Source organism: Littorina saxatilis, linkage group LG17, assembly GCF_037325665.1.
Source record: "Littorina saxatilis isolate snail1 linkage group LG17, US_GU_Lsax_2.0, whole genome shotgun sequence".
NCBI lineage: Eukaryota > Metazoa > Mollusca > Gastropoda > Littorinimorpha > Littorinidae > Littorina > Littorina saxatilis.
The window spans coordinates 17222512-17248746 of NC_090261.1; the positions used below are offsets into that span (position 1 = coordinate 17222512).

Genomic DNA, 26235 nt, shown 5'->3' on the forward strand with positions numbered 1-26235 from the left:
TGTGTACTGCATTTTGTTAAAACTAATGCTGCGTCTAACCTCGGGACACGTGCCGCGACGTGACTCTAGCTTTGTTGTTGCACTGATCTCAAGTCGATCACCAAAATGAATGTGGTTCGCTCTTCTTAAACTTCACCAGACACCGCCACTTGACTTAATAGTTTTGCCGATATTTCTGTACAACTTTCGCTTTTTTGGTTGGCATTTCGTCCCCACAGAGATCGGACCAATGTCGATCTCAAAACCGCGGAATCCGACAAATAACTTGCTGTGCACATGCGCAGAAAAGGCTGTTTCGGTCAGTCTTGAAATCACAGTCCTGGTGACTACCACAATTTCGACTTCGAATTTTCACGCAGGAAAAAGGTTCTCTCGACCGCAATTTCCGGAATTTTCGGTAGATTTCCGTAATACCGGAATTTAGACCCCAAATCCGTAATAATTCCGGACAATCCGGGAGGGTAAACAGGTCTGCATTTTATGGACAAAAATAGGAAATCATGTATTTGTAAAATTAAAAAAAAACCTGCTTTTTTTTTTTAAACATCTTTTCTTGCACATCAAAAGGCATGATAAGCTCTAAAATATATACAATAATAATCAAATACAAGGCCCATTCTCACAAAGGGGGTAATAATGTTGAATGTTTCATTTTTTCATGTACATCTTTAGACAGAAAATAAAAGATCTTTCAAAGTATCTTACAAAACTGAAACCTGATGACTGATGTACATGTAGTTCAACATTTGGCCAGTCCTTGATCTTTTGAATGTTCTATCCTTTCATCTGCGTGGACGTCAATGCCTATCGTTTGTTGTAGCCCTTACCAGACGTTGCTGACACCGTACCCCTCTTGTGAGACCAGGTGATGTATGTTCACAACCACTTGATAACTTTCACAGTTATCTCATTTGTTTTAACATATTTTTTTGACAATCAATGCACAATGCAACCCGACACTAAAAGCCTCTCTCCCGATCACACTGGTACCTAAATATACTGTTTTTTTCTCTTTTGTACAAATGCACTACATCACAACTGAACATGCATTTCATACAAAACCAAAAAATCTTCTTTTTCCAATACAGCACTACATTCTTAGTACACTAAACGTACAAGCAGCAAAAATCACACAAACCTCTGCTTTCTTCAATCATACATCAATCAGTCAAAACCCCACAGCAGCAACTGCAGACAGGGTTTTCAGTTTGTCCTGGTCTTGGACCGTAGCTTTCTCTGCATGGCTGCTTGCCGCTTCTTTTCAATCTGTTCCTGTGAGCACCTCAGTGGACTGTCAGGGCCTTTCGTGTCGACAAGCTGGGACGCAGTTTGCTGAGTTGCTTGTGCTGCAAACACACATTCTCAGGCATCAACACTTGGTATAGATAGGATTTTGCCTTAGTGTATATCTATATATCTAGATGAGGGTAGTCTCCCATGCCAACAGAAGCTACCATTCAGAGAGTGGTTTGCTTCTTAGTTGGATACCATGGGTTGACAACTCTCGCCATCAGTACCACCTTGACCACTGATGAGACACAATACAGGCAAATCCGGATAAGACGAAATTGAAGGGACCGAATTGTTATTGTGTCCTATCCGAAATTTCGACTTGGTCATAGTACAGTGGAACCCCTCTCTAGCGACCTTGAAAATGTTGACAAAAATCGGTCCTTATGGAGGGGGGTCCTTACAGAGGGAGGGGGCGGGGCCACAAAGAAAGTCACCTCAGATTTTCTTAAAAAAAGAAAACAGTGAAGTTTGAGTTGCTGACGACCGTTTCCTCAAGCAAACTGCTTCGATTTCATGTTTGACATTGTCGATGGTGTCCACCAGTTCTGGTGCATGTTTCAATGCAAAAAGAGTTAGTTTCTGAGCAAGCATTTCTTTACAGCAGTCCCTGCAATGATGAAGGCCCTCCGAGAAAGAGAGTGAAAAATCGGCCACCGTTCTCAGCATCGCGTATCTGTGTGTAACCTCTTTCATTGACAAGATACTCTTGTTTCCCTGCAGCCTTGACCAGTGAGTCGGTTACCTAATCTGTGAACCCTTCAGTTGTGTTGCTTTGTCAAAAGTTAGACACAGTCAACTAGTTTTGCTCTGAGTGAACAGTGCAGCTGGCCTCAATTAGCCGGTGACACCTCTCTGGCCACAGCACCAAACAGTACATGGCTGGGGGGGGGGGGGGTAGAGAGAGAGAGAGGGGGGGGTAGAGAGAGAGAGAGAGGGGGGGGGGGGGTAGCTGGCTAAACTCAGTGGGGTGTCCGGTGTCACTGAAGTCAGCAGGAAGAGCATTGGAAAGAAATAGAGAGGTGTACTCTTCCAAACAATTTCCAAGGATCAGTTGTCAGGGCTTAGGGTACTCAGGGAGAGTGAGTGAGAGCGGTTTGTGTACAGTCCGACTGAAGAGTGAAAAGTCACTGCCACAAGATCGGCATGCAGTCAATAAAGCCAGACAAGAAGAATGATTATGACATGCGGCTCTATCTGCTGTTTTTTTTTTTATTCAAACTGGTTTTCAACGCTTATTCTCACAAAGCATCTGCACACCTGCCTCTGCCTCTGTGCTGTGTTTGTGTGGCTGCTTTCGTATGATGTCAGTGCATGGTGAGTGCGTTCACTGCCTTGTCACCACTTCCCCACCTTTTTCAGAATGTTTTCTTGGAGTTGGATAATTCTCCTTACTCCTCGCCCCCTCCTTACTCCTCGCCCCCTCCTAACTTCAGTGCGTGCCGACTGACCAGTCGGTGTGGCGTCCGTGTAGAGAAGAAGGGAATAAGGTTACACAATGCGCTAGTGTGAGACGCCAAGTTTCGTGTTTCGAGTTGCTGTAGTAAATATAGAGTAAACTTTGTCTTTGGGACTGACTTTCTGTTGTGTGCTATCCGTCTTTCGACTTACGTAAGAGAAATCCCATTTCGAGCTCAGGGTACTTTGTACACATAGATAAAGAAGGATAATTCCGGACCAGAATTTCTTTGTGTGCTAAGCGAATTTTTGACTTAACCGTTTGTGAGTTAGCTGGATTTGCCTGTAGTGTCGAAACACGTGTCTGGTCTAGGTACAAAAACAATGGTCCTCCTCAGGACTAGATTACCTTGTGATACGTCCCCCACAAAGGGACTTTGCTCTGTAAATCTCGGTCCCCCTTGAGGAGGGTCTGATGCTCCCAATAGGCTGTCTGTGAAGGGATACTTATTTCTCTCTTTTTCTCTGCTAAGAGATTTTAACAAATCTCGGAAGAAAGTCTCTGCTGACTTTCAATTGTTTCTTTCACTATTTCTGATGTTTTATATATATATATATACTCTATATATAAAATAATGGGCAGCACACACACACGCACACAATTTTAGTTGGGCTGCTTTATCAGATTTTTTTTTTAGAGCTGATAGAATACTGTAAATTCACCCAAAAGCAAACTGCAAACAGTCACAACATAAAACATAATCTGGTTTAAACATAATTTTATTCAGATAACATAGGGTGGTTATCTGAAAAAAATCACGTTTAATTTTAAACCAGATAATGTTTAATAATCTGGTTTAAACATGATTCCATTGAGATATTATAAGATGTTTGGTGGCTTGTTGACAGACCAGCTTTTTTGTTGGTCCAAGGGGACCATATCGTCTTTTGTTTCATCTTTATCGACCAAGGCCGAAGGCCGCGGTTGATAAATATGAGACAAAAGGCGATATCGCTCCCCGAGGACCAACAACAAAGTGCTGGTCTGACAACAAGCTACCAAACATCGTTTTTGTCATCATTTTGGTTGTGCAACAAAATGCACAATAACCCACAGGGAGACGAATTTTTAGAATCCAACTCCGGGCCACAAAGCATCGTCACAGTAGCACGAGATAACACGTCAAACTTGTATGTGACGTCAAACGTAGCTTGTTGACGCTTTTCTTCCAGTCTGATAATGTACAGAGCTGCGATCATACCTGTGAATTCAGTAAGTGTTGAGCATATTTCTTTTCTTTTAAGTGTTTATGACTTTTCGTTGTGGATTTTGCGATTACAGAGATAAGTTGCAAATTGACCATGAGTCACCGCGGTAATTATCAACATTGATTGGGTCTTTGAGAGTGAATGCTTACGATCGTTGTCCTCGGAAACACAAATCCAAAGCCACGATGGTTCCACACATCAAACAATCAGCCTGATTGGCTTTTACTTTGACAATCCACGTTTCACATGAAAGCTCAAACCCATTCACCACCTCGAGTTATTGCATGGGGAACATGAGATTTATTTACCAGGTGTTTGTGAATGAAAACTCGTGAAAATGATGACAACACCCTATGTCGTTATGAACATAATCTGTAATCAGTTGTTTCAATACTCACACTCCACTTCATCCAAGAGAGCGATGATCTGTGACTCATACAGGGCATCATCTGCCATCATATCATCATCGCTGTCGTCATCAAGCTCAGTACATCCGTCTGCAAATTGTCAGGTAACAATTAGGTTCAACTCTAATTTAAGAAAGGTGGAAATGTCTTTAAGTTCAATAGCAGCAGCAACAACAAAAGTGCTAAAAGGGACTGTACAGCTCAAAAGTTAACTACCTTGGAAAAAACGGAGAAAGTCCACAACACTGTTAACGGATATATGCATACTGCAATGCAAAACTCTGTTTAGCACTGTGTCTTTTGTCTATTATTTTTTAAACAAGTAAAATACCTAAAAATTAATCATGTCTAGCAACAACAACAACAAATCTTTGGCTTGAAAGGTATAATCTTGCCCAGTTTCACTGTTTGCAAATAAAAAACTTTGCCTGAGTTTTTGTTTTGAAAACAAAAAAGACAAATTCTACAATTGCTGAATTAAACACAAACTATCTTCAGAAAGCAAGGTTAAATCTGAAAAAAATATTTCTTGGAAGTCCGCTACAAATACGTAGAGGTTACATGCCGAGTCTCGGTGATTATTAAAAATAATGGTCGAAGTTAGCGGATCATGAAAAATGCGAGCTTCAGCGAGCTTTTTCATGACCGCGAACTGAGACCATTATTTTTAATAATCACTGAGACGAGGTGTGTAACCTCTTTATTCCTCCTTTCTTCAGTTATTCAAAGAAAACAGGAGTTTTTGTGCGAAAGTTTCATCGAATCCGACTCACTCAACCAGTCAACCTGCGCAGGCGATCGATTGATGCGCGGTTGTATAGTTCCGTGCAAATCATTCCATTCTGTTAACACTTCTTGTCAGTTTCCTTGTTTTGGACTAAAATCAAGTACACAGATATGCTGTTATTCTGCTGTGGCGGTAAAGGCAGGTATTGTGTGTTCTGTTTATGTTTTAGTATCGCTTAAGATAATGTTCTTGCGTCAAATGAGACTAGCAGACGAACTTTTGCACCCGTGTTCCAACGTTAATTACTGTATGAAGTTCAGTTTTCTGTGGAAAATAGTGTATGAAACCGCTTTATGTTGTTTAAATTGATGAGATGTGTGCATTTGGTTGCGTGTGATCTGTTTATAAAATGAAATATTGTTGAAAACTGACCGTCGGATTGCAGTCAGTGTTGTCGAAGAAACTGAGTTAAAAGAAGGGGAACTACTCTTGTCGCGAGAGTATGAGTTACTTGCCTTGGGAATTTGCTTGTGATGAACGGTTTGTGCACAGCAGATCTAGATTCAGAAAACAACCGAACTCATAGATTTTATATGGATATTCATGTGTTCAGGCCTGTAGTTGTTAATTTAAATGCGGTATGTTTGTATTGTTTGCTCCAGAGATGTATACTTCGTACGTATAGAGCGTTCGGAACTTTTCAGTCGCAAAAGTAGTACCGAAACAGAACAGCTTCTCAACCCATTGCACTATCGAGGATTCAGGCTGTTGCTGGCTCGTTATTTGTTTGGTTGCTGGGTCATTATCGAAAAATAACTAGCTCTACAAGTTTACAGAGGTAAAGAAGCAGAGGGGGGAATAAACACTAAGAAAAGGTGTGTAGCATTTGAAGAAACACATAATCAAAACATGCCCTTTCTACTGACCCCACCAGCAAAAAGTTGACTATAAGTAGAAGTAGAGAAATGCAACTTTGACAGAAAACTGAATAAGCTGTGCATGGTTAAAACTGGATACAAATGATCAAAGTTCAACAACTGCAAGCATTTGACAAATTATTCTACATCACTACATGCATGTGTTTAGTGACAAATGAAATAAAAGTTCTATTTCTAACCATCAAGTTTGCCATGACATTGCTTTGACAGGTCAGGTCTGTGGTGCAAGGAGATGGAGCCACTCTGCAAAGCACTTGTTGCACAACCTGAGGCATTCACAGGTTTGAACACAAACTTTTTCACGCTCTCTGACTTCTTCTCAAAGATACTGTTACCAGCTGCGAGACTGCTGAGGGGTCTTGTCGTCTTCTCCTGCGCAAATGGTGGATACACAAGATGTTTATGCGTGGATTCTTGATGAGGAATGTTGAGACTTTTGGTTGATGACTTGTTCTCTGAAGTTGTAGTTGAGGCCCAGTGTCTGTGGTTGTGCCCGCCACTGTTTGATCTTGTGTTGGGCTTGCTGACGCTCGCCTGGTTGACGGCTACACTGCACTTCTTACCACCATTCATAACATCACTACCACTCCCACAGGCAGCCAAACTGTTGTTGCGCTGAAGTCTGCCATCTTTTGTGTTTGTGGAGCCATTTTTCATGTGTACTCCTACTGTCAAGCGATCTTTCATTTTCTTCCCCAGAACAGGGGACTCGGAAAAAGAATCAAAGTCACAAATTGTGGCCAGAAGATCTGCATCAAGGTCATCACCGAAGTCATCAGAATGAGTGTTGGAGGGTTTGTTTGATGTGAGTGTGACTGGAGCAGAAAGTTTAGCGGGAGCTTGCGTTGGAAATTCTTGGATTGCCTGGCTGTCAAACGCACACGCTTGCTCTGTTAGCTTCAGCAACAACTCATCTGACAGTCCATCGTCTGACAAATCATCACTCAATTTGTGCTGTGATGGAGTTTTACTCTTGACTGAGGCTGACCTGAGGTTTCTCCGATCTCCTGGAAACTTTTCAATCTGCTTCTCATCACAGTGTTGTGGATCCACAAACTTTGTATAACTACTGACAGAATGACTCTGTACACTGGCTGCTTTGTTCAAGATCGTGTTAACGGCATGAGACAAACTGGAAGAGCCATTCCCTGGAAATTGATGTGACATGGCATCAGACTTTGACATAGAGGCAGACGGCACATAGACTTTACTTCCACTATGGGCATTCTGTTTAACTTGTGTGGCAGAGACAGAACCAGGAGGCAAGCAAATTTGAGTCCCATTCTGAACCTCAGGCTGGGCATGACCTGTATGCAACATGGGTCCTGTTGCCTTTCTCTGCTGGTCACTTTCAACTGTTGAGGGAGGTCTTCTGTCAGATATCAAGGTAGGGTTCTCTTGTTTATCAGCTGGGTTCAGCGCTGCTTTGTTTGGCTGGACCAAACGTTTTGGAGTGATGGAGATTTTTTGCCTCTGTAGCTGAAATCTTGACCGTGGCGATTCCAGCTTTGCAGAGACAGTAGCACAGGAGTTACTAACAGAGGTCACTTTTGCTGCAGAACCAGTAGAGGGCAAGTCTTTCACAGGAACTCTCTGAAATTCATTCTTTCTACCACAGAGCGCTTTGTTTAAACCAGCAGTCACTATGGATCTGCGGAACGTTGTTTTAACCCCACCAGGAACAAACGTTGGCGGAATCACTGCAGAATTCTGCGAGTCCAGAACACTGCTGCTATCGCTCAAATAAAAACACTCCTCAAACTGTATAATACTGTCAGAAACATCTGGAACAGGCACACCAGTGTCTAATTTACGCTCAGAGGGTTTGGAATCAGCACTGGATGCCCCTAGCAACTGTTGGGGGTTCTGCGTAGCAGTCAGAATAAAGGAGTTGTCTTCAAAGAGATCGTCGTCTTCCCAGCCATCCTCAGGTTCATCATCATCACAGTTTGTGCTCAGTGTTTCACAATAGGAGACTGCCATAGGCTGCTCACTGCAAAAGAAAGGAAAAGAAATGTTTACCCACATTAAAATAAATGCATGCCTTTGGAACAAACATACTACACACACACACAATAATGAATTATCCAGTGCAGAACTACACCGCATTTCTTGACATAGAAAAACCAAACACAAACCTTTGTTTCCGTTATCAGAGGTCTCTTAGGCTGACATTTTTTCAATTTAGCAAAGAGTTCTACAGTGCAACATTCACAAGAATTTGCTGCCGCATTCAAATCCAGACACAAAAGAAACAAACACTTGCCTTTGCTGTGCTCCTCCTTCCTGCGTCTCAAATTCTGCAACACAGAACAAAAACTAATCAAATCAAATTAGAATCTAACCTGTCAATATTTTCACATAAGACTCCAGTTCCAGGAGAATTATGAATTTACATTATTTTCCTTCTGCAAATTATTCTAAAATGCTATTGAAGCTATTTTTGTGTTTCCCCCTATATATATCTGAATAAAATTAAACAAACCATCTGTCTGTTTTCAGCATAAAATGATACAAAATGTAGAAAACAAAACAGAAAGCAAACAACTAACCTTGTCTTTTGGACAGGATCTGACCAAACAAGTGTTTAGCCTGCTCCTTGGACTCCAGCATCTGCTTGCGTTTCCGTACCAACCTGAAAAAGGATACTTGCTTAAAGTACTCAGGGATGGCCAAAACTCAACATTTTAACTCGCCACCCGGGCGGTAACTTCAAGAAAGTCACTAGCCCGCCAGATATTTTGCTGGCCCGGTACATACCACACAACAAATTATGAGTGTCAGACTTCTTTACACTATTAAAATAGCGGTGATACGACAGGAGCCTCGTTTTCGTTTCATTAGAACATGGCGGTGATTTTGCAGATGGCAGAAGTTCCTGCATCTGCAGTATTAATATGGCTTTTAAACTTGAAACGTTTTGCATTTGACCAGAATTTCCTATGGCCAACCGGGACACCTGGCAGGCCTTTTTTTTTTAATAGCTCGGCGTATGTTTTACTCGCCCCTGGCAATCGGGCGGGCGATTTGGCCATCCCTGGTACCCGACAGATCAACACAAAGACTATCAAATTTCAAAAATCATATTGATGTGATCCAAAGAGAACAGATGCACAGAATATACCACAACAATGTGGGAGAAATAGTGAACACAGAAACCTCAAGAGTTCCACAAAAGAATTTCCCGAAGGTTTCGTTACTCTTGCATAACACCCTGGCACGTCAGCTTCTGTGCTTTGATACAGACTCATTAAATTAATTAAAAGTTTTCAACCTGAAGTTAATTTTGGTTTTAAAACTGATACATCATTACATGTGTACCAATTCGCCTTCCTTTTGATTTCTCATTATACCAGTGAATGCAATACAGTCCTGTCAACTGAGCCACTTAGAAATACTGCACGGCAAAACAAGCTCTTTACTCACTTTCTCTGTTGTCTGTTGATGGTGTTGTTGTGAGGATGTTGCTGATCATGTAGCTGCTGTTGCAGTGAAGTCCGCAGTAACTGAAGCTGAAGTGCTGGAGACTTCTCCGCCCCATCTTTTGGTAGCTGATATAAATATTGATTTTCAATAAAAAAGATGACATCCCATTCATAATTGTACACAAGCACTATTCTTAGCACTAGCAGCAAACAACCTCACAGACATTTAATTTAAAAGAAGATATGACTGCATCCTCCATTGTCTATTCATGCATAAAGAATGAAAAGGATAATTAACATGTACACATTTCTACATTCTTCACTTTCAGTTATTTTTTGTATTTGAACTGACACAAATAACAGATCTATGTTTTGTACTCACACCACCATCTTTGAAGTGCTTGACAATTTCCTTGATGCTTTTGTCACCTTTCTGTCTCCCTGAAAATGAAAAGAAGTTTATTTGTAATTGTCAACTTTAGAATCAAAAATTTTAGTAATAAATTTTCATTTGATTAATATACTTACCCAACTCACATATAACAATTAACCCTAGTTCAGTGCTGGTAACGCTGTATGCGTCCCCTTGGTAACAAGAGAGACAACTCAAAAAAGAGTGACCAATACCCATACTGGTATCAAGGCCAGACCAATACTGAGTCTGTCTTCCATATGCGTGCGCATATGCCGCCATGTTTTCATTCCAACCGAAGCCCAACTCACTTCTTTTTTAGAAATATATACCCCCAACAGCGGGGAGGCGGGAGGGAATAAACGCTGTGAGTTGGGTAAGTATATTAATCAAATGAAAATTTATTACTAAAATGTTTGATTAAATTACATATCTTACCCAACTCACATATAGCAGATTGCTACTGTAGGAGGAGGGAAATTCATAATATCAAGAACGGAGAACTTGTCCTGCTGATACCATAGCTCGTGGAGCTGAACTACCGTCCTGTCGCGTTTCCGCGACATTTCTGAAGTAGTAAATGATAAAAACGTTCTCTGAGCGCCAGCAGGCTAACTCCAGAACCTCTGAGAGGAGACCGGAGCGGAGGACTGCTATTGACCAGGCCCAGGCTAGAACCACCTGAGCTCTGACCGCAGTAAGAGGCAGGACTGCCTCATTGTCACATTACTGGCCTTACCACAAAGATAGGCCTGTAGAATCAGTGTGGCTAACCATTTGGCCAAATTGACCCATGGAATATCTTTATCACGAGCAAGATTGATGGAGATAAAGAGAAGTTATTTGACTTACGGAACTAATAGGCAATGTCCGGACCCGGTATCTGACGAAGGCCCTAACCAGACGGTTAAACAAGTTATGATCTCCGAGAGCAAGTAACTTACTCAGGGAGGAGATGCGGATACAAGAGGATGATAGACCGGATTTCTGAATTTTGTAAGGAAATCCGGCCTAAATTTGAGGGAGATAGAGCCCTCTTATCAAACCAAATACCAATCCCGGGACGGGAGCTGTGACTTATACCATGCTGCGTCAAGGGAAGTGCCCTTGAGGATGCTAGCAATACTGCAATGTAGGAGAAAACCTCCTAGCTCATTGCAACGTCAAGAAAATCCAGGGGCCGCCGTAGTGAAGGCTACCAAGGAGTGTAGCTTTTTAACCAGTGCGAGAAAAACGGCCCTGAGGGGCGTAATGCCTAAGTTGAATCACTGAACCAGAAGGAATGTGATTCTATTTATTATAAGAAAAAACAAAGATGATTGATGTCTTTTGTGTAAGTAGCGCTATGTCGACCAAAAGAGTGGGATTCCCTGTAGGTGGAGTTCCTGCAGGGGGATTCCCTGTATACAGGGAATCCCACAGGGTGGAGTTTTTCAATAAAACTTGCACACCATACTCGAACTTTTAAGAAATATCAAACAAGTCGCGTAAGGCGAAAATACAACATTTAGTCAAGTAGCTGTCGAACTCACAGAATGAAACTGAACGCAATGCAATTTTTCAGCAAGACCGTATGTACTCGTAGCATCGTCAGTCCACCGCTCATGCTCATGGCAAAGGCAGTGAAATTGACAAGAAGAGCGGTTTAGTAGTTGCGCTGAGAAGGATAGCACGCTTTTCTGTACCTCTCTTCGTTTTAACTTTCTGAGCGTGTTTTTAATCCAAACATATCATATCTATATGTTTTTGGAATCAGGAACCGACAAGGAATAAGATGAAAGTGTTTTTAAATTGATTTCGAAAATTTAATTTTGATAATAATTTTTATATTTTTAATTTTCAGAGCTTGTTTTTAATCCAAATATAACATATTTATATGTTTTTGGAATCAGAAAATGATGGAGAATAAGATAAACGTAAATTTGGATCGTTTTATATATATATATATATTTTTTTTACAATTTTCAGATTTTTAATGACCAAAGTCATTAATTAATTTTTAAGCCACCACGCTGAAATGCAATACCGAAGTCCGGGCTTCGTCGAAGACTACTTGACCAAAATTTCAACCAATTTGGTTGAAAAATGAGAGCGTGACAGTGCCGCCTCAACTTTCACGAAAAGCCGGATATGACGTCATCAAAGACATTTATCGAAAAAAAGAAAAAAACGTTCGGGGATATCAATCCCAGGAACTCTCATGTAAAATTTCATAAAGATCGGTCCAGTAGTTTGGTCTTAATCGCTCTACACGCACGCACGCACGCACACACACACACACACACACACACACACACACACACATACACCACGACCCTCGTTTCGATTCCCCCTCTATGTTAAAACATTTAGTCAAAACTTGACTAAATGTAAAAAGATCGAAAAACATCAAATTCTACCGATGTCGCTAAGCATCACGTGACTTTAAGCGATATCAGCGAAACGCTACAAGAACTACACCATGTGGTATTCCCTGTATACAGGGAATCCACCTACAGGAACTCCACCTACAGGGAATCCCACTCTTTTGGTCGACATAGACCCCATCAGCGTAAGTAGCACAAAAACAAAACCAAAGCTAAAAGCTTCTGTGCCAAGAACTAAGCTCAGCCACATAATGTAGTCCTTAGTTCTTTCCGTAAGTTCTTAAAACAAAATGCTGAACCTAAGGAAGTTTATGAAAACCCTTTGTGTAGTCCAGCGAAAGTAGCTGACAGAAGCCTCTACCGTAAGGGGTAGATTTCGCCGGAAAAGTTCCATCCATGAGGTCGCGAACAGTGATTCAGTGACCTTAAAGATATTTGAGTCAGAATATGCACCAGTAAGTTGAGCGTGTTCTGGTGAGTTGCGTGAGTTACGACTTCCTGACAACCAGAGAGAGCGTCAACCTCACTGTCTCCGTGTTTGTTCCCGACTGACAAAAAGAGTGAAGAACCTCTCGCAATCAGCTAAAACAGGAAGACAATCCTAATTCTAAAACGAGAGTTGTGAAATAACAGAAGACAACAGACCTGTCTTCAAAATCACACGAGTTGTGAAACCAAATTTTCACAAACCTGTGAGTCTCATTTAGGATCGAATGAAGAAAGATAAGACTGACCTTGCGTGTAAACCCCCTCTGGGGAGTGAATCACTAAAAGGATTGAGATGGAGTAGCCAGAATGTCAATATCCATGGGATAGGCACTAATCATTCACAATGAAACTAGAGGCAAGAAGAACTTGCCCTTGTTCCCCCAGCTAGAGTAAAGACAAGATGTCGCCAATTCTGGAATTTTCTAAATTCCCGACAAAGAAGAGTCGCAGAAAATGTCTTACAACCGGAACCTAAGGAAAAAACTTCCAGTTTCGGTAAATATGCCTCCTCTCGACAAAGATGGACCGAGAATCACTTAACAGAGACCTCCTGAGCCCAAAATTGCTGTCACGCGAAGTGACTGCCCTAACAGGACAAAATCTAAAACCTGCGGTTCTCGCAAGGGAGACACGAAAGCGGGCGCCCTGAAAGATTAGTACACAGTACAAAAACCGTCTCATTAAGTGCGTCTCAGAAAAACGCTGCACTAAATGTACCCAGCGGTCACCCATCCTAATACCAACCAAGCTAGAAGTTACTTAACTTCCGCGGTCGATAAAGAGCAATGCCCTGAGTAATCCAGATAGACTCCAAGCACTGAATTGTCATGTGTTGAAATCAGTTCTGAATTAAAATAGACTTGAAATAGTCTAGAGGCCGAGGTGAATCCCAAAGCGAATAAAGCGCTAGCTGGAAAGATCTTAACATAACTTTCATTAGCTATGCAAAACAAAACGACCCAGAATAGAAGCAAGTGCCCTAATAGGAGCTTGCTCCCGTAAGAAGATCGTACCACCATCATCCAACCTTGAGATGGTGTGAGTCCCGAGGGGCCTAGAAGAAAAACGTCCGCTCTAGAGAGGCGAGACACTCCTCACAAAAAGAAAGAATGACGCCTGAGTGCATGATACCAGCGTCCTTCTCGGCGAAGAAAAACTCATGATAGAGCATAAGAGTTCCTGAAGTTCCTTGAACTTTAAGAACCGCTTACCTTCCTAAGAACCGAAGCTGTAAAACCCAGCTTGTTCTAATTCGGTTAGCCTAAAGAATAGGCTACTGCTCGTGCATGTCCTGCTTCAAGTGCCTACCAAAGCATGCCGAGAAAGAGGAGCAGTCCTGTTTTTCTTCCTTAGAGTCCGAGTTTAATAAAGACAAAAACTCATTATATTCATGAGTGACAGACAAACGCCTATGAATGAACATGGCTGTGATCTTGAACGTCTTTACCCGTCGAGTAAGATTGAAAAGAGTGCCGTAAAAAACCTTCCGTCCCGTTGCTCTCAGACTGATTTCAACTACTTCCTGTCAAGAAAGAAGAAGATAACAGAAAGTCCAAACAAAATCCTTGTGAGGACATAAAGAATGTGTAAACACAAAGGCCGGCAGCTGTCATGAATGACCTTCCTGCTACTTGGATTTGAGAGTCTGTTAATCTGCATTGTAACATAAGTAAAATGCTGATCAGATTCATAGCAATCCTGTGTAGCGGCAGGAAACAACGAATAATGAGACCAAAACATGTGTCCAAAAATATTGTTTCCTGATAAAAAGAGAGACGGTCGGAGAAAATGGAGACCGAATAATCCTCTACCACTTCTTGCCTCAATTGGCTAAGCTGGTTGGAGGTAGCGACTTGCCACAACAGCGTAGCAAGTGTACCCGGAAATCGGAAACCCACTGACCGCAAAATATCCTCTACCCGTCCATGCGTAAGCAGAGGGAGATAGTACGAGGAAGCAGCGACTTCCGTTTGCGTGTCAACCACCGAAAGTGCAACAAACACAGTGGCCTAAGCCTGATGTGACTGGTGACACATGCACCAAACACATTTTTTGCTAGACCTGGATATCGAACTCTGAAGAGATTCCGAAACGGAAGCTAACTCCAGCAAAGATCGCCCAGTGTCCTCCAATGCAATGAGAGAGGCTTCAGTGTTGGGGACAAGCCTGTCCTACTATTACCATCCTCCCTCAGAGTGGCCAGTTCCGGTGTGAACCGTAAGAGCAGAACGTGGCAGCGCAAAAACACCAACAAGGTTGATAGGCTGCGCATTCAGGTTGAGCTTCCAAATGACAGCCGCGAACGAAGGTGCTTGCTGATCCACTTGAGTCAGCCAATGCTTAGCAGAATCAGGAGCCGGAAAGTGTTGTGTCAACAAAGGCACCACAACACCCGGAACCCCCACTTGAGTGCGTGATTTGAACAAAACCATCGCCATCTCAAAAGCCACCAACGGAGCTTCTCGAAAACGGAAAGGGCATTTAATCTCCTTGAATCCGCGGAAATCACTGAGTGCAGAAGATGGTGGAGCGTACTGAACTTTCGACTCGACCACACCTTCCTCAAAATATCTAGAAGCCGTTTCAACTGCCAACGCCACAGCGCTTGACAGCCTATACAGCAACCAGAAATCAGTGCCTTCCTCCACAGAGCGGAAACACTGTCATCAGTATAACCTTCATGCACATCCGTGCAATCCAGAAGCTGACCCCAGCATTGATACTTGAAAGCCGTTTCAGCTGCCAACGCAACAGCGTTTGACAGCTTCTGCGGCAACCTGAATTCAGTGCATTCCCGCATAGCGGAAGCACCATCATCAGTACACCCTTCATGCACATCCGTGCAATCCGGAAACTGACCCCCACATTGACTACCATAGTTCAACGGGGAGTCAGCTTTACTGCCCTCTTCCTGCCCCCAGGGCGGAAGCTGCACACCCTGGCCTAAATCTTCCGATAAGGCGGGGTGCACCAAGACTTCCGTTCGCTTCTCAGGGTCCTTACCCCGAACTGACCGACCGCCTGAGCGGAAATTGGCCAGCCCAGAGATCAGAACTTTCGCCCCGACGGAGTACGAGGGTGGCTACTTTCTCCTGAGAACGCGCTACGCTTTGGCCGGAGAACCCGGTTACTTGCGTAGCTGACATACCTTTAGACTGAACTGGAATGCCGGAAGACGGACCACTCAACGAAAGGAAGTGACGGTCATCAGCATCCTGTGAAGCATGAACATCCCCACGTGCGTGACCGTGGCGGAAGGGCGAACCTTGGCCAGCGAAGCGACATCGGACACCCCGGAAGGAAGAGCCCGAAGCTCCGCTCTCGTGGAAGAAATCTCTGCAGCCAAAGATGTAACCTGCGAACTGAGCGAAAGTAGCAAAGCAGCTACGTCCGCAGAAGCCAAACCAGAACCCACAGAAGAGGAAGTCCCTTTAACAGACTTATCTTCATGAACGACCTTGTCCGAGGACCTAACAGGCAAAATGGAGGTAGCCAGTAATTCGACCAAAACATCAATACATTACTTGGAGGTCGGTTCTAAAACAGAAACAACAGCCTGGCCGGTTTGTTTAGATTTTCTAGGCGTTTTCCTAGACTGAGAGGCCTCAGTAGCCACCTGTTTGGGAGTATGCCTCTTCCTGGCACTATCAGCCATGACAAACAAACTCAATAAAAATGTTCAGAAAAATTTTACAAGTCCAAATCGGGGCCAAAATGTCACCAAAATCATGAAAAAACAAGGAAAGATCTCACCCCCACATAGTAGCGAAGTCAAAACGAAGAGTAGAAAACCAAGAGGAATGTAACAATGTACACTACATTGGGGTGTGCACGTTAAAGATCCCACGATTGACAAAAGGGTCTTTCCTGGCAAAATTGTATAGGCATAGATAAAAATGTCCACCAAAATACCCGTGTGACTTGGAATAATAGGCCGTGAAAAGTAGGATATGCGCCGAAATGGCTGCGATCTGCTGGCCGATGTGAATGCGTGATGTATTGTGTAAAAAAAAAATTCCATCTCACACGGCATAAATAAATCCCTGCGCCTTGAATATGTGCGCGATATAAATTGCATAAAAAAAAAAAAATTTTAAATTAAAATCCCTGCGCTTAGAACTGTACCCACGGAATACGCGCGATATAAGCCTCATATTGATTGATTGATATATATCTGTTTGAACACCGGTTGGAAAAAAATACACAGGTAATCACCACTGAAACAGGTTTAGTTTACACATTGTTTATGTTTATTTTTTGTCTTTAATTAACCTCCATATATGTAATTATCAACATCATTGTTTTATCATTTACAGTCACTGGTGACTGAGAGTGAGACTGCAAACTGATAACAGTACAATCACTTGATGGTATACATCACTAAATTTACAATTACAGCACACACACGCACATAAACACTTGAAAAGTAATAAGAATTGCTTTTCAGATTACCTAAGCAATGTTCCTTTTACATTAAAATTAATAACGATTTAAAATTTTGTTTATAAGCTTTTGCTTTCAATGAACTTTAGAAGGATGTGCATACTTACTCCTTAAATGTTTGATGGCATCTGGAGAAGCACAATCCCATAACACCTCACCAGCAACACCATCTGTTTGTGAACTTTGATAGTCTGGCAACAGACAGCTCCACTTGCTTGGTGTTGGGACTTGGCTCAGCCTTTCTGCAGATAGAGTTGACAATCTATGGTCAATGAAAGTGAAAGTTCATCAATAATGACATCATATACTGTTCAAAAAAAGAAACGCATAGCTTGTAATATTTGGTTAATTTAGTTATATGGCTACAAGGATATCCACCAAACTGCAGAAAATGTTTATCTGGTCGTCGACCTTTCGTCCATTGCCACAAGTGAGCTCTGCACGTGACGCATGCGTTATCAGTGGCTACAATGTCAAAATTGCTCATTTGGCATGACCACTCGTCATGCTTCAGTGTAATCTCGTGAAACTCGGGGAATATTGAGCTCTCACCATGTCTTCCAAAACCCATAAAAGCGGACTGTTCGCCACAAAGAAATCAGACGACAATTCAGCGACGAAAGATGGCCCGATTGAGCAGAGAAGACCGCCAAATTGCATTGGGTCGTTTACAAGCAGGCCAAAGTCAAAGTGCAATCGCCAGGCACTTCCACGTGTCCCAGAGCACCATCAGTAGACTGTGGGTCAGGTTTCAAGCCACTGGCTCCGTTGCTGACTTGCCACGAGCGGGAAGACCAAGGGCGACAACTGCTGCTCACGACCGCTTCATACGGCTCCGCCACCTCCGGAATCGTTTCCTGTCGGCCTCATCTTCTGTCCAGGCTCTCCCCGGGCCACACCGATTATCGGACCAGACCGTGCGGAACCGCCTGCATGAAGCTGGTTTGAGAGCTCGCAGACCTCACAGAGGAGCTGTCCTCACCCGCCGCCATCGCCAGAACCGAGTGCAGTGGGGCAACCAGCACCTTCGCTGGACCGTCCGGAATCACTGGAGACACGTGTGGTTCAGCGACGAGTCCTACTTCCTGCTCCAGCGACATGATGGTCGGAGGAGGGTCTACCGGAGAGTAAACGAACGTTACGCGCCCAACTGTGTGGATGAGGCACCCGTTCATGGTGGTGGAGGCGTCATGGTGTGGGGGGCGATCAATACCGCTGGAAGGAGCACCCTGGTGCACGTCCAAGGGCGCATAACTGCCCAGCGATACGTGGAGGAAATTCTGCGCCCACACGCCCTTCCTCTTCTGGCTGACCAGGATGCCATATTCCAGCAGGACAACGCTCGCCCGCACACAGCACGACTCACCACCCAGTTCCTCACCGACCACCATGTCCAGGTGCTTCCCTGGCCATCCATGTCGCCAGACATGAACCCGATAGAACACCTCTGGGATGAATTGGACAGACGTGTGCGCAGGCGAGAAGAAGCGCCGGCAAATCACTGCGATCTATTGCAGGCACTTCAGGAGGAGTGGGACACCATCCCACAGCAAGATATCCGGCATCTGATCCAGTCCATGCCCAGAAGGTGCCGGGCAGTTGTTGCTGCTCAAGGCAGTCACACCCCCTACTGACTTGACAGCCTCGGCACCCAATCGTATTGATTGACTGATTGATTTGAAGATGCAAATGAACTGTGTGTGCATTCAACTGTGTCCATACCAAATTTCAAACAAATAATCTAAATATTGGATTTTCTGTTAATTTTTTCGAAAAATAAAACAAATTTGGCAAGTAGCAACTATGCGTTTCTTTTTTTGAACAGTATACATTTTAAAAACTGAAACAAAATGACACAAAATGCAAAAAGAGTTCACATCAGAATTACTCTTTTGAAAACTGAAAGCCGGACACACTGAAACAGTTCCTCCCAGCGAGATTTGGCCAAGAAACGGTGCTTCCTCGCCGCACTTGCCAATTCTCGCGTCAAACGGCTGAAGATTGGGGAATGCGATTCAACGCAAAAAAGTGCTACGTTCTCCCCACCAAAACCAAGTCATCCTACTACTACAAGCTTGACGGTGTGATCCTACAACAGGTGGACCAAAGTCCATACCTCGGAATCCAGATCTCGGCAGACTTAAAGTGGTCAACTCACATCACCAACATTTGCAAAAAGGCAGGATCAACTCTTGGCTTCCTCCGGAGAAACCTGGGCAGCTGCCCTCCGGAATGCCAACGGCTTGCCTACATTTCCCTCATCAGATCTGCCCTAGACTACGGTGCAACGGTATGGGACCCGTACTTGGCCAAAGACCAAAACAGACTGGAGAGGGTCCAGAGACAAGCCGCTCGCTTCATAACGAGGGACTACAGGTCCAGAGACCCAGGCTGCGTAACCCGGATGCTACAAGAGCTGGGACTGTCCACACTGCAGGAATGCAGGAAACACCAGCGTCTCAAAACCCTTTATAACATCATAGAGGGACATATCCAGTGATGGCGCTAGTCTTTTTTCAAACCGGTACGCGAACTTGTATGATGCAAACAGTCGAGAAAAAAACGGTAGGCTGGTCATTGGAACCAGTAAGAGTCCAACTCAGAGTACTGGTTTTGTTGTTTTACCAGTGAAAAAACCCACGTTAGTTCAAAAATCAACCGGTAGGTCATACTGGCAGCCATTTTTGTTCCGGTATTTTCTCATTTCAACTGGTAAAATACCGGTAATTACCGGTTAACGCCAATACTGCATATCCCAGCTCTTCCCCCGGAGAAATTCCTAACCCCGATGGACAAAACTAAGAGGGAAATTCGCCCGAAAATATTCTCCGACCATGTGACAAGTAATATCATCACCAAATATTCCTACAGCAACAACCGCGGCTACAAGGTCCCTGACGCAAAAGTTGAGCAGTATCAATGCTCCTTCTTTGTGCAGACAGTAGCAGAATGGAATAGCCTGGAGGAGAAGGTTGTCCGGGCAAGCTCTGCCGCTACATTTTCAACAGCGATTAGCGGAGGTGCCATTCTTCTTCTTCTGCGTTCGTGGGCTGAAACTCCCACGTACACTCGTGTTTTTTGCACGAGTGGAATTCTACGTGTATGACCTGTTTTTTACCCCGCCATTTAGGCAGCCATACGCCGTTTTCGGAGGAAGCATGCTGGGTATTTTCGTGTTTCTATAACCCACCGAACTCTGACATGGATTACAGGATCTTTTTCATGCGCACTTGGTCTTGTGCTTGCGTGTACACACGGGGGTGTTCGGACACCGAGGAGAGTCTGCACACAAAGTTGACTCTGAGAAATAAATCTCTCGCCGAACGTGGGGACGAACTCACGCTGACAGCGGCCAACTGGATACAAATCCAGCGTGCTACCGACTGAGCTACATCCCCGCTCGCGGAGGCGCCATGACGGCCACTCCGCACTAGCACCAAAAATGTTCTTAACCGGCTTTTAAATTTGGTAGGGATAGGGGGTTGGGGATCTGCGTGTGGGGGAAGGCTGGGGATGTCACTCGGATGCCACCTGCTCTTCAACCGCCCCCCCAGGTCCACAAACTGACCTCCCTAGAAAAAGAGAATAGGCTAAGAAAAATTAAACCCTTTTATTAAGATTTTAAAATGTTGAGGTGTTGCGCTCTCTCGTCTATTGCGATGATAACCTAAAAAGGTTCCTGCAATGTATCGTATCCTGATCCTGAACATACAATGCAATAAAATTCACCCACCATAACTTTCATCTAAAGATGTATCCTCAGCGCTTGACTTCGGTCTCCCTTTCTTGGAGGTGGGCGTGGCTACTGGCGAGCGGAATCGAGGAGAGAGGACACTTGTTTGACCAGCCTGACCGCGACTTCTTGTCGGACTCCTCACCTCATCAAAAGGGTCTTCGTCAATCACAATGACGTCGCTTACCTCCTTTACTAGTCTGTGCTTCTTACGCAGAGAAACTTTTGGTTTTGACGTCATCATCTGTACGGTTAACAATACACATTTTAAGCGAGTGGTACAGAATTACAGTGAAATTGAGTCAACACAAATCATTCGAACTGTTTAATATGGAACCGGAAATCGAATTTCCCACCCAAACAATGCTGTGCTGTTTGGGAATAGTACGAATATGCAAATCGACTGATCTAGAACAAGCATTTTTGTTCTTCAGCCACAGCAATACTGGTTTTCAATTTCAAAATGGCTAATTCAAGCTATTTAATGCTATATCAAGTATCCCTTGCTTGTCTGTAGTTATTAAGAGCATATATATATGAATGTGTCCACAATGTTCCTTATAATGTCTAAACAGTGCTATATTACTGAAATAGATAAAACTTCATACATATTTAGACGGAAACAGAAGTCATTGCTTCTGATACATTTTTCTGTTTGGCTACGCTATATTTTGCTTACATTCATTCCATTACTACCATTGTCAACATTTTCATTAACAAAACAAAACCAAAATCTTATTTATACATTTTGGCTGGCACAACGACCCATTTTTGTTTTAAGATACAATGACCACTCTATTTACCCCAACCGGGCTACTTTTGGTTGCACTGTGGTTACCGCTTCTGACGATGTGCATGGGGTACAAGGCAGAATGAAGTTATCTCTGTATCTGGAGCTCAAAGAAATCATCCCAAAATGCAGATCAAGACGGCAGCTGAAAAGATCTGTTGGAATAATGTATCCAGAGTGAGTAAACCCGTTTAGATCGTGGAACACGGACTATACATTCTGGTATACATTCGTCTGTTATTACATAACTAACACTGAAGTACTGTCCGGCTGTCACTGTCAGTGTTCACCATACATTACCACTGGAGTGAAAATCAGACGGTCGCTTTTCTTTCAGTATGACTGTATGTACATCACTTACTTCTTCTTCTTCTTCTTCAAGATAGTGAGGAAATCCCTGTACAGGGCAACTATCCTCAATTCGGTCGGTGGGCCTAATTTCCCAAGAGTGAAATGGGGATAGTGTACATGTCTATGAAAATCAAAACAGGGGTGGGTTGGTAGGCAAGCTATTGCTTTTCGCAATTTACCATGGCGCCCAATTTCAGGCCCTGGGCTGAGGGGCTAGCCTACCACCCACCGACCCAGTGCTACTTAGGCCCCGACGAAACAATACAAACAAGACGAACAAGAGCGATAGATTCTACCTATATCACTACTAATCACTTATGGAGAGGGGGGGGGGGGGTGGGTCTGGGCCCGTATGCTTATGGGGGAAGTTCGCGACAACTCCCGAAGTTTTGAGTGACATCGGAAGTACTTGCCTCACTTTCGTATGCATGGGCCGGAAAAAGGGTTTACTTCGAAGCAAAGCGAGGGAGTAACTCGGGGTATTTGGCGACTACTTCTAAAGTTTTGAGCGACATCGGAAGTACATCCTCACTTTCGCATGCATGGGACAAAAAAAGAGTTTACTTTGGAAGCTAACGAGGAAGTAAATGAGGGTAAATGTACTACAGCCAGACCCAGTAGTAAACACGCTACTTCCACAGTTTCTCAGTGCAAAAAGGCAGGGCTTTTCTTCAGTTTTTCATATCAAACCGAGCTGACGCAAATGAAAGTCCCAAAGAGAGAAAATAGAAGGAAAAGTTGTATCTTGTGCATGCATTTCGTGCAAATTTCCCTGAATACAAACCTGAGTTGCCAGCTTTGACTTTTGTTTGTTCTGAGTTATTGGCCACCACTCTTTCATTCCCGCTTATACGAGGGGGTTACTGTGTTTCTATGAAAATGGGCGTCGTTGTGTGCATGTGTGTGTGTGTGTGTGTGTGTGTGTGTGTGTGTGTGTGTGTTCGAGTGTTGAAGTGTAAGTTTCTGCTATTTTTTGTGTCATTGCTATGTGTGTGTGTGTGCGTGTGTGTGTGTGTTTGCATGTATTTGTGCGAGTGCCTGCCTGCCTGTGTGTGCGTGCGTGAGGGTATAATTGTGCGTCTGTTCCTTCATACGTTTGTTTGCATGTGTGTGTGTGTGTGTGTGTGTGTGTGTGTGTTCGTGTGTGTGTGTGTGTGTGCGTGCGTGCGTGCATGTGTAGTTGTGCGTTTGTTTATTCGTTTGTTTGCGTGCACGCACGCACATGTGTGTGTGTGTGGGGGGGGGTGTGGTTGTGTTTGTATGTATTTGTGCGAGTGCCTGCCTGCCTGTGTGTCCGTGCGTGCGGGTATAATTGTGTGTTTGTTTGTGCGTGCGTGTGTGTGTATGTGCATTTGTGTGTGTGTGTGCGTGTGTTCGATGGTGTGTGTGTGTGTGTGTGTGTGTGTGTGTGCACCCCATCCCCCCTTACCACACACTATTATGAGCTGAGTATTTGTGCCTTGATATTTTATTGATGTTCTTACGTTTTATGTTGTTTATTATGATTCGCCACACCCGAGTTTCTCGTAATTGAGATAATACGGTGTTCTATGTCTATGTCTATGTCTAACACACACATGCACACACGCGCATAGGCTAAACAAATCCAATCTTGACTTTGAACTTTATATAAACATTATAATTATCCTGTTCACAATTAACGAGGACAAACAAAATTTTATACCAAAGTACAATTTATCTTTTGTAAAAATTCGGACACACATTTCTTTATTTTTTTATTTTTTTAATTTTTTTTATTATTCTCTTTATTTATATAGCGCCTTATCCGAAGTTCAAAGCGCTTTATGCCGTGTGAGATGGAATTTTTTACACAATATATCACGCATTCACATCGACCAGCAAACCTCAAGCCTGTTAGGCGAATGTTCACCTTTCGCGGCCTTTATTCCACACGGGTATTTGATGGACATTTTTATCTATGCCTATACAATTTTGCCAGGAAAGACCCTTTTGTCAATCGTGGGATCTTTAATGTGCACACCCCAATATAGTGTACACGAAGGGACCTCGGTTTTTCATCTCATCCGAAAGACTAGCACTTGAACCCACCATTAATTTCCACAATTAATATGAAAGTCACTGAACTTATCTTCTTTTCACTACACCTTATATCTTGATTCCCCAAACACTGATTGATTTCTGCCTTTTCAAATTTACCAGTAACCCAAACATTCGCTCTAACCAACCTATTTTGTCCAAAACAGTTTTACCGATACACAATCATTAAAAAAAGAAGAGGTTTAACATAACCGACTTCGCTACCACATAAACAAAAAATGTTTTATTCTCCCCAACATTCTGGTCAACAAATCATTATTATAGACAGTCTATCAATTTCAAGACATTATCATCACAGCTTTGAACCGACCCTTTCGTTCAACCAGGCAGAAGCAACAACTATAGTAAAAGCTACAGCGCAATCAACGTTCGCCCATTTACGAACTCGCGATGAGATTTGTTTCCTCTGGTCACCAAGCCTACCGTTTACAAACGCATGCGCACTAATTGGGATTCCCCCAATTTCCTCGACCTTGACCTCAGAACTCTCGAAGCCACTACTTCGGCTTTCAATTTAGCTCTTGCATACCGAGTAGCTGGCAACTTTGCTTCCGAAGTTCCCACTTTCAATGTTAATTTGCAGGGTCTCTCACTTGACATTATTATACGACGATATCGCTTCTTAAGGGTCCTTACCCATCCAAAAGAAACCTCCAACGCATACTACAATTGCAGGACATTCCTGTTTTTTAGGCAGCTCATTGGGAAATGAGCTCAGACAGAATATCGAAGACGTGAAATGTGTCAATCGAGCAACTGTCGTAACTTGGCTACAATGAGACGGTCGGCTACCTTGCACAATAAACACGAACTGTGACATTCTTGTTTAATTTAGGTGAAATGCTTGAAACAGAGTGGCTCAAAAGCGACAGTTCGATCAGTTACTAACCGAAAAAAACGAGCTCGAGTCATTCGGTGAAGGTGGTGAGCTTTCAAACCATCACGACTGAATAACTGACTCATATTACATTTTATCATCACGCATTCTTCACACGAGTAGCATGGTGCAGTGTTTACGGATTCGGAAATTCGATCCGGCGCTCTGGGTTCAAGTGCCGCTGGGAGCAAAAAAAATTTTAATTATTTTTTTTTATTAATCTTTTTCTTTATAGGCCTGAATTGCATTCAGGCTGCAACAACCAGTTTTTGTCTCTGTGTTCATTTTTTACATTTAGTCAAGTTTTGACTAAATGTTTTAACATAGAGGGGGAATCGAGACGAGGGTCGTGGTGTATGTGTGTGTGTCTGTGCGTGTGTGTGTGTAGAGCGATTCAGACCAAACTACTGGACCGATCTTTATGAAATTTTACATGAGAGTTCCTGGGAATGGTATCCCCGGAAGTTTTTTATTTTTTTCGATAAATACCTTTGATGACGTCATATCCGTTATGAATTAAGCTTGATTTATTTTCGGTTAATTAGAAGTGTTGTGTCTCATTATTACATATATCTTTTTTGTCGTGTTTATTGCAATTTTTATTTATTTTATTCATGTAACCCTAGGTTTTTTTTTAAAATAAATATTGACTTGACTTGACTTGACTTGATTTCACTGCCTTTAGCGGTGGACTGACGAAACTACGAGTATGCGGTCTTGGTGAAACGATGCAGTGCGTTCCGTTTCATTCTGTGAGTTTGACAGCTTGACTAAATGTAGTAATTTCGCCTTACGTGACTTGTTTTTAATTGCGTAAAGAAACTGTCCTATGCTTTCACAAAAAATCCAATCTTGACTTTCAACTGTACATTAATATAAAAAGCAGGAAAAAAGAACAGAAAAAAAGATCAATAAAGACGGATGCTCCCCGATAACAAAAAAAAAAGAAAACAACAAAAAAAGAAAGGGTTGAAGCTGCCTGCTAACTGAGATAAAAATTTAAAAAAAGGAGAAAAAAAGTTCAACATAATCATTTATTTTTCTCCCTAACATTCAGGTCAACAAAGTCATTGTCATAGCTAGGCAGTCATTCGATTCCAAGACAATCATCGCAGGTTTGAACCGACCCTTTCGTTTAACCATTCAAAAAACAACAGCAATAACGCTGTTAGTACTACAGCGCGCACAACGTTCGCCCTTTTGAACTCGCGATGAGACTTGTTTCTTCTGGTCGCCAAGCT

The 26235-nt window shown here is 43.0% G+C and overlaps 3 protein-coding genes across 3 annotated transcripts in view; 1 reads left to right on the top strand and 2 right to left on the bottom strand.

The window, feature by feature from the left end:
- Nucleotides 1–39: 39 nt before the first annotated feature.
- LOC138953726 (serine-rich adhesin for platelets-like) lies at nucleotides 40–8018 on the bottom strand. The gene is made up of 3 exons (XM_070325617.1): nucleotides 6209–8018; nucleotides 4356–4454; nucleotides 40–1346 (listed from the first exon to the last, which is right to left on the bottom strand). Exons 1-3 carry the CDS (start codon nucleotides 8010–8012, stop codon nucleotides 1204–1206), a joined length of 2046 nt encoding a protein of 681 aa, XP_070181718.1. The 5' UTR covers nucleotides 8013–8018; the 3' UTR covers nucleotides 40–1203.
- A 222-nt stretch (nucleotides 8019–8240) lies between these two features.
- Nucleotides 8241–19846, bottom strand: LOC138952699 (uncharacterized). Its single transcript, XM_070324396.1, has 6 exons — nucleotides 19837–19846; nucleotides 17272–17406; nucleotides 9837–9895; nucleotides 9456–9580; nucleotides 8582–8664; nucleotides 8241–8329 (listed from the first exon to the last, which is right to left on the bottom strand). Exons 1-6 carry the CDS (start codon nucleotides 19844–19846, stop codon nucleotides 8241–8243), a joined length of 501 nt encoding a protein of 166 aa, XP_070180497.1.
- Nucleotides 19847–21696: 1850 nt separating this feature from the next.
- LOC138952651 (CDAN1-interacting nuclease 1-like) overlaps nucleotides 21697–26235 on the top strand; it is a 44602-nt gene continuing 40063 nt past the window's right edge. Inside the window, exon 1 of the mRNA XM_070324352.1 lies at nucleotides 21697–21864. Coding sequence (XP_070180453.1) covers nucleotides 21770–21864 — 95 coding nt within the window. The 5' untranslated portion in view covers nucleotides 21697–21769. The remainder of the gene's footprint in view (nucleotides 21865–26235) is intronic.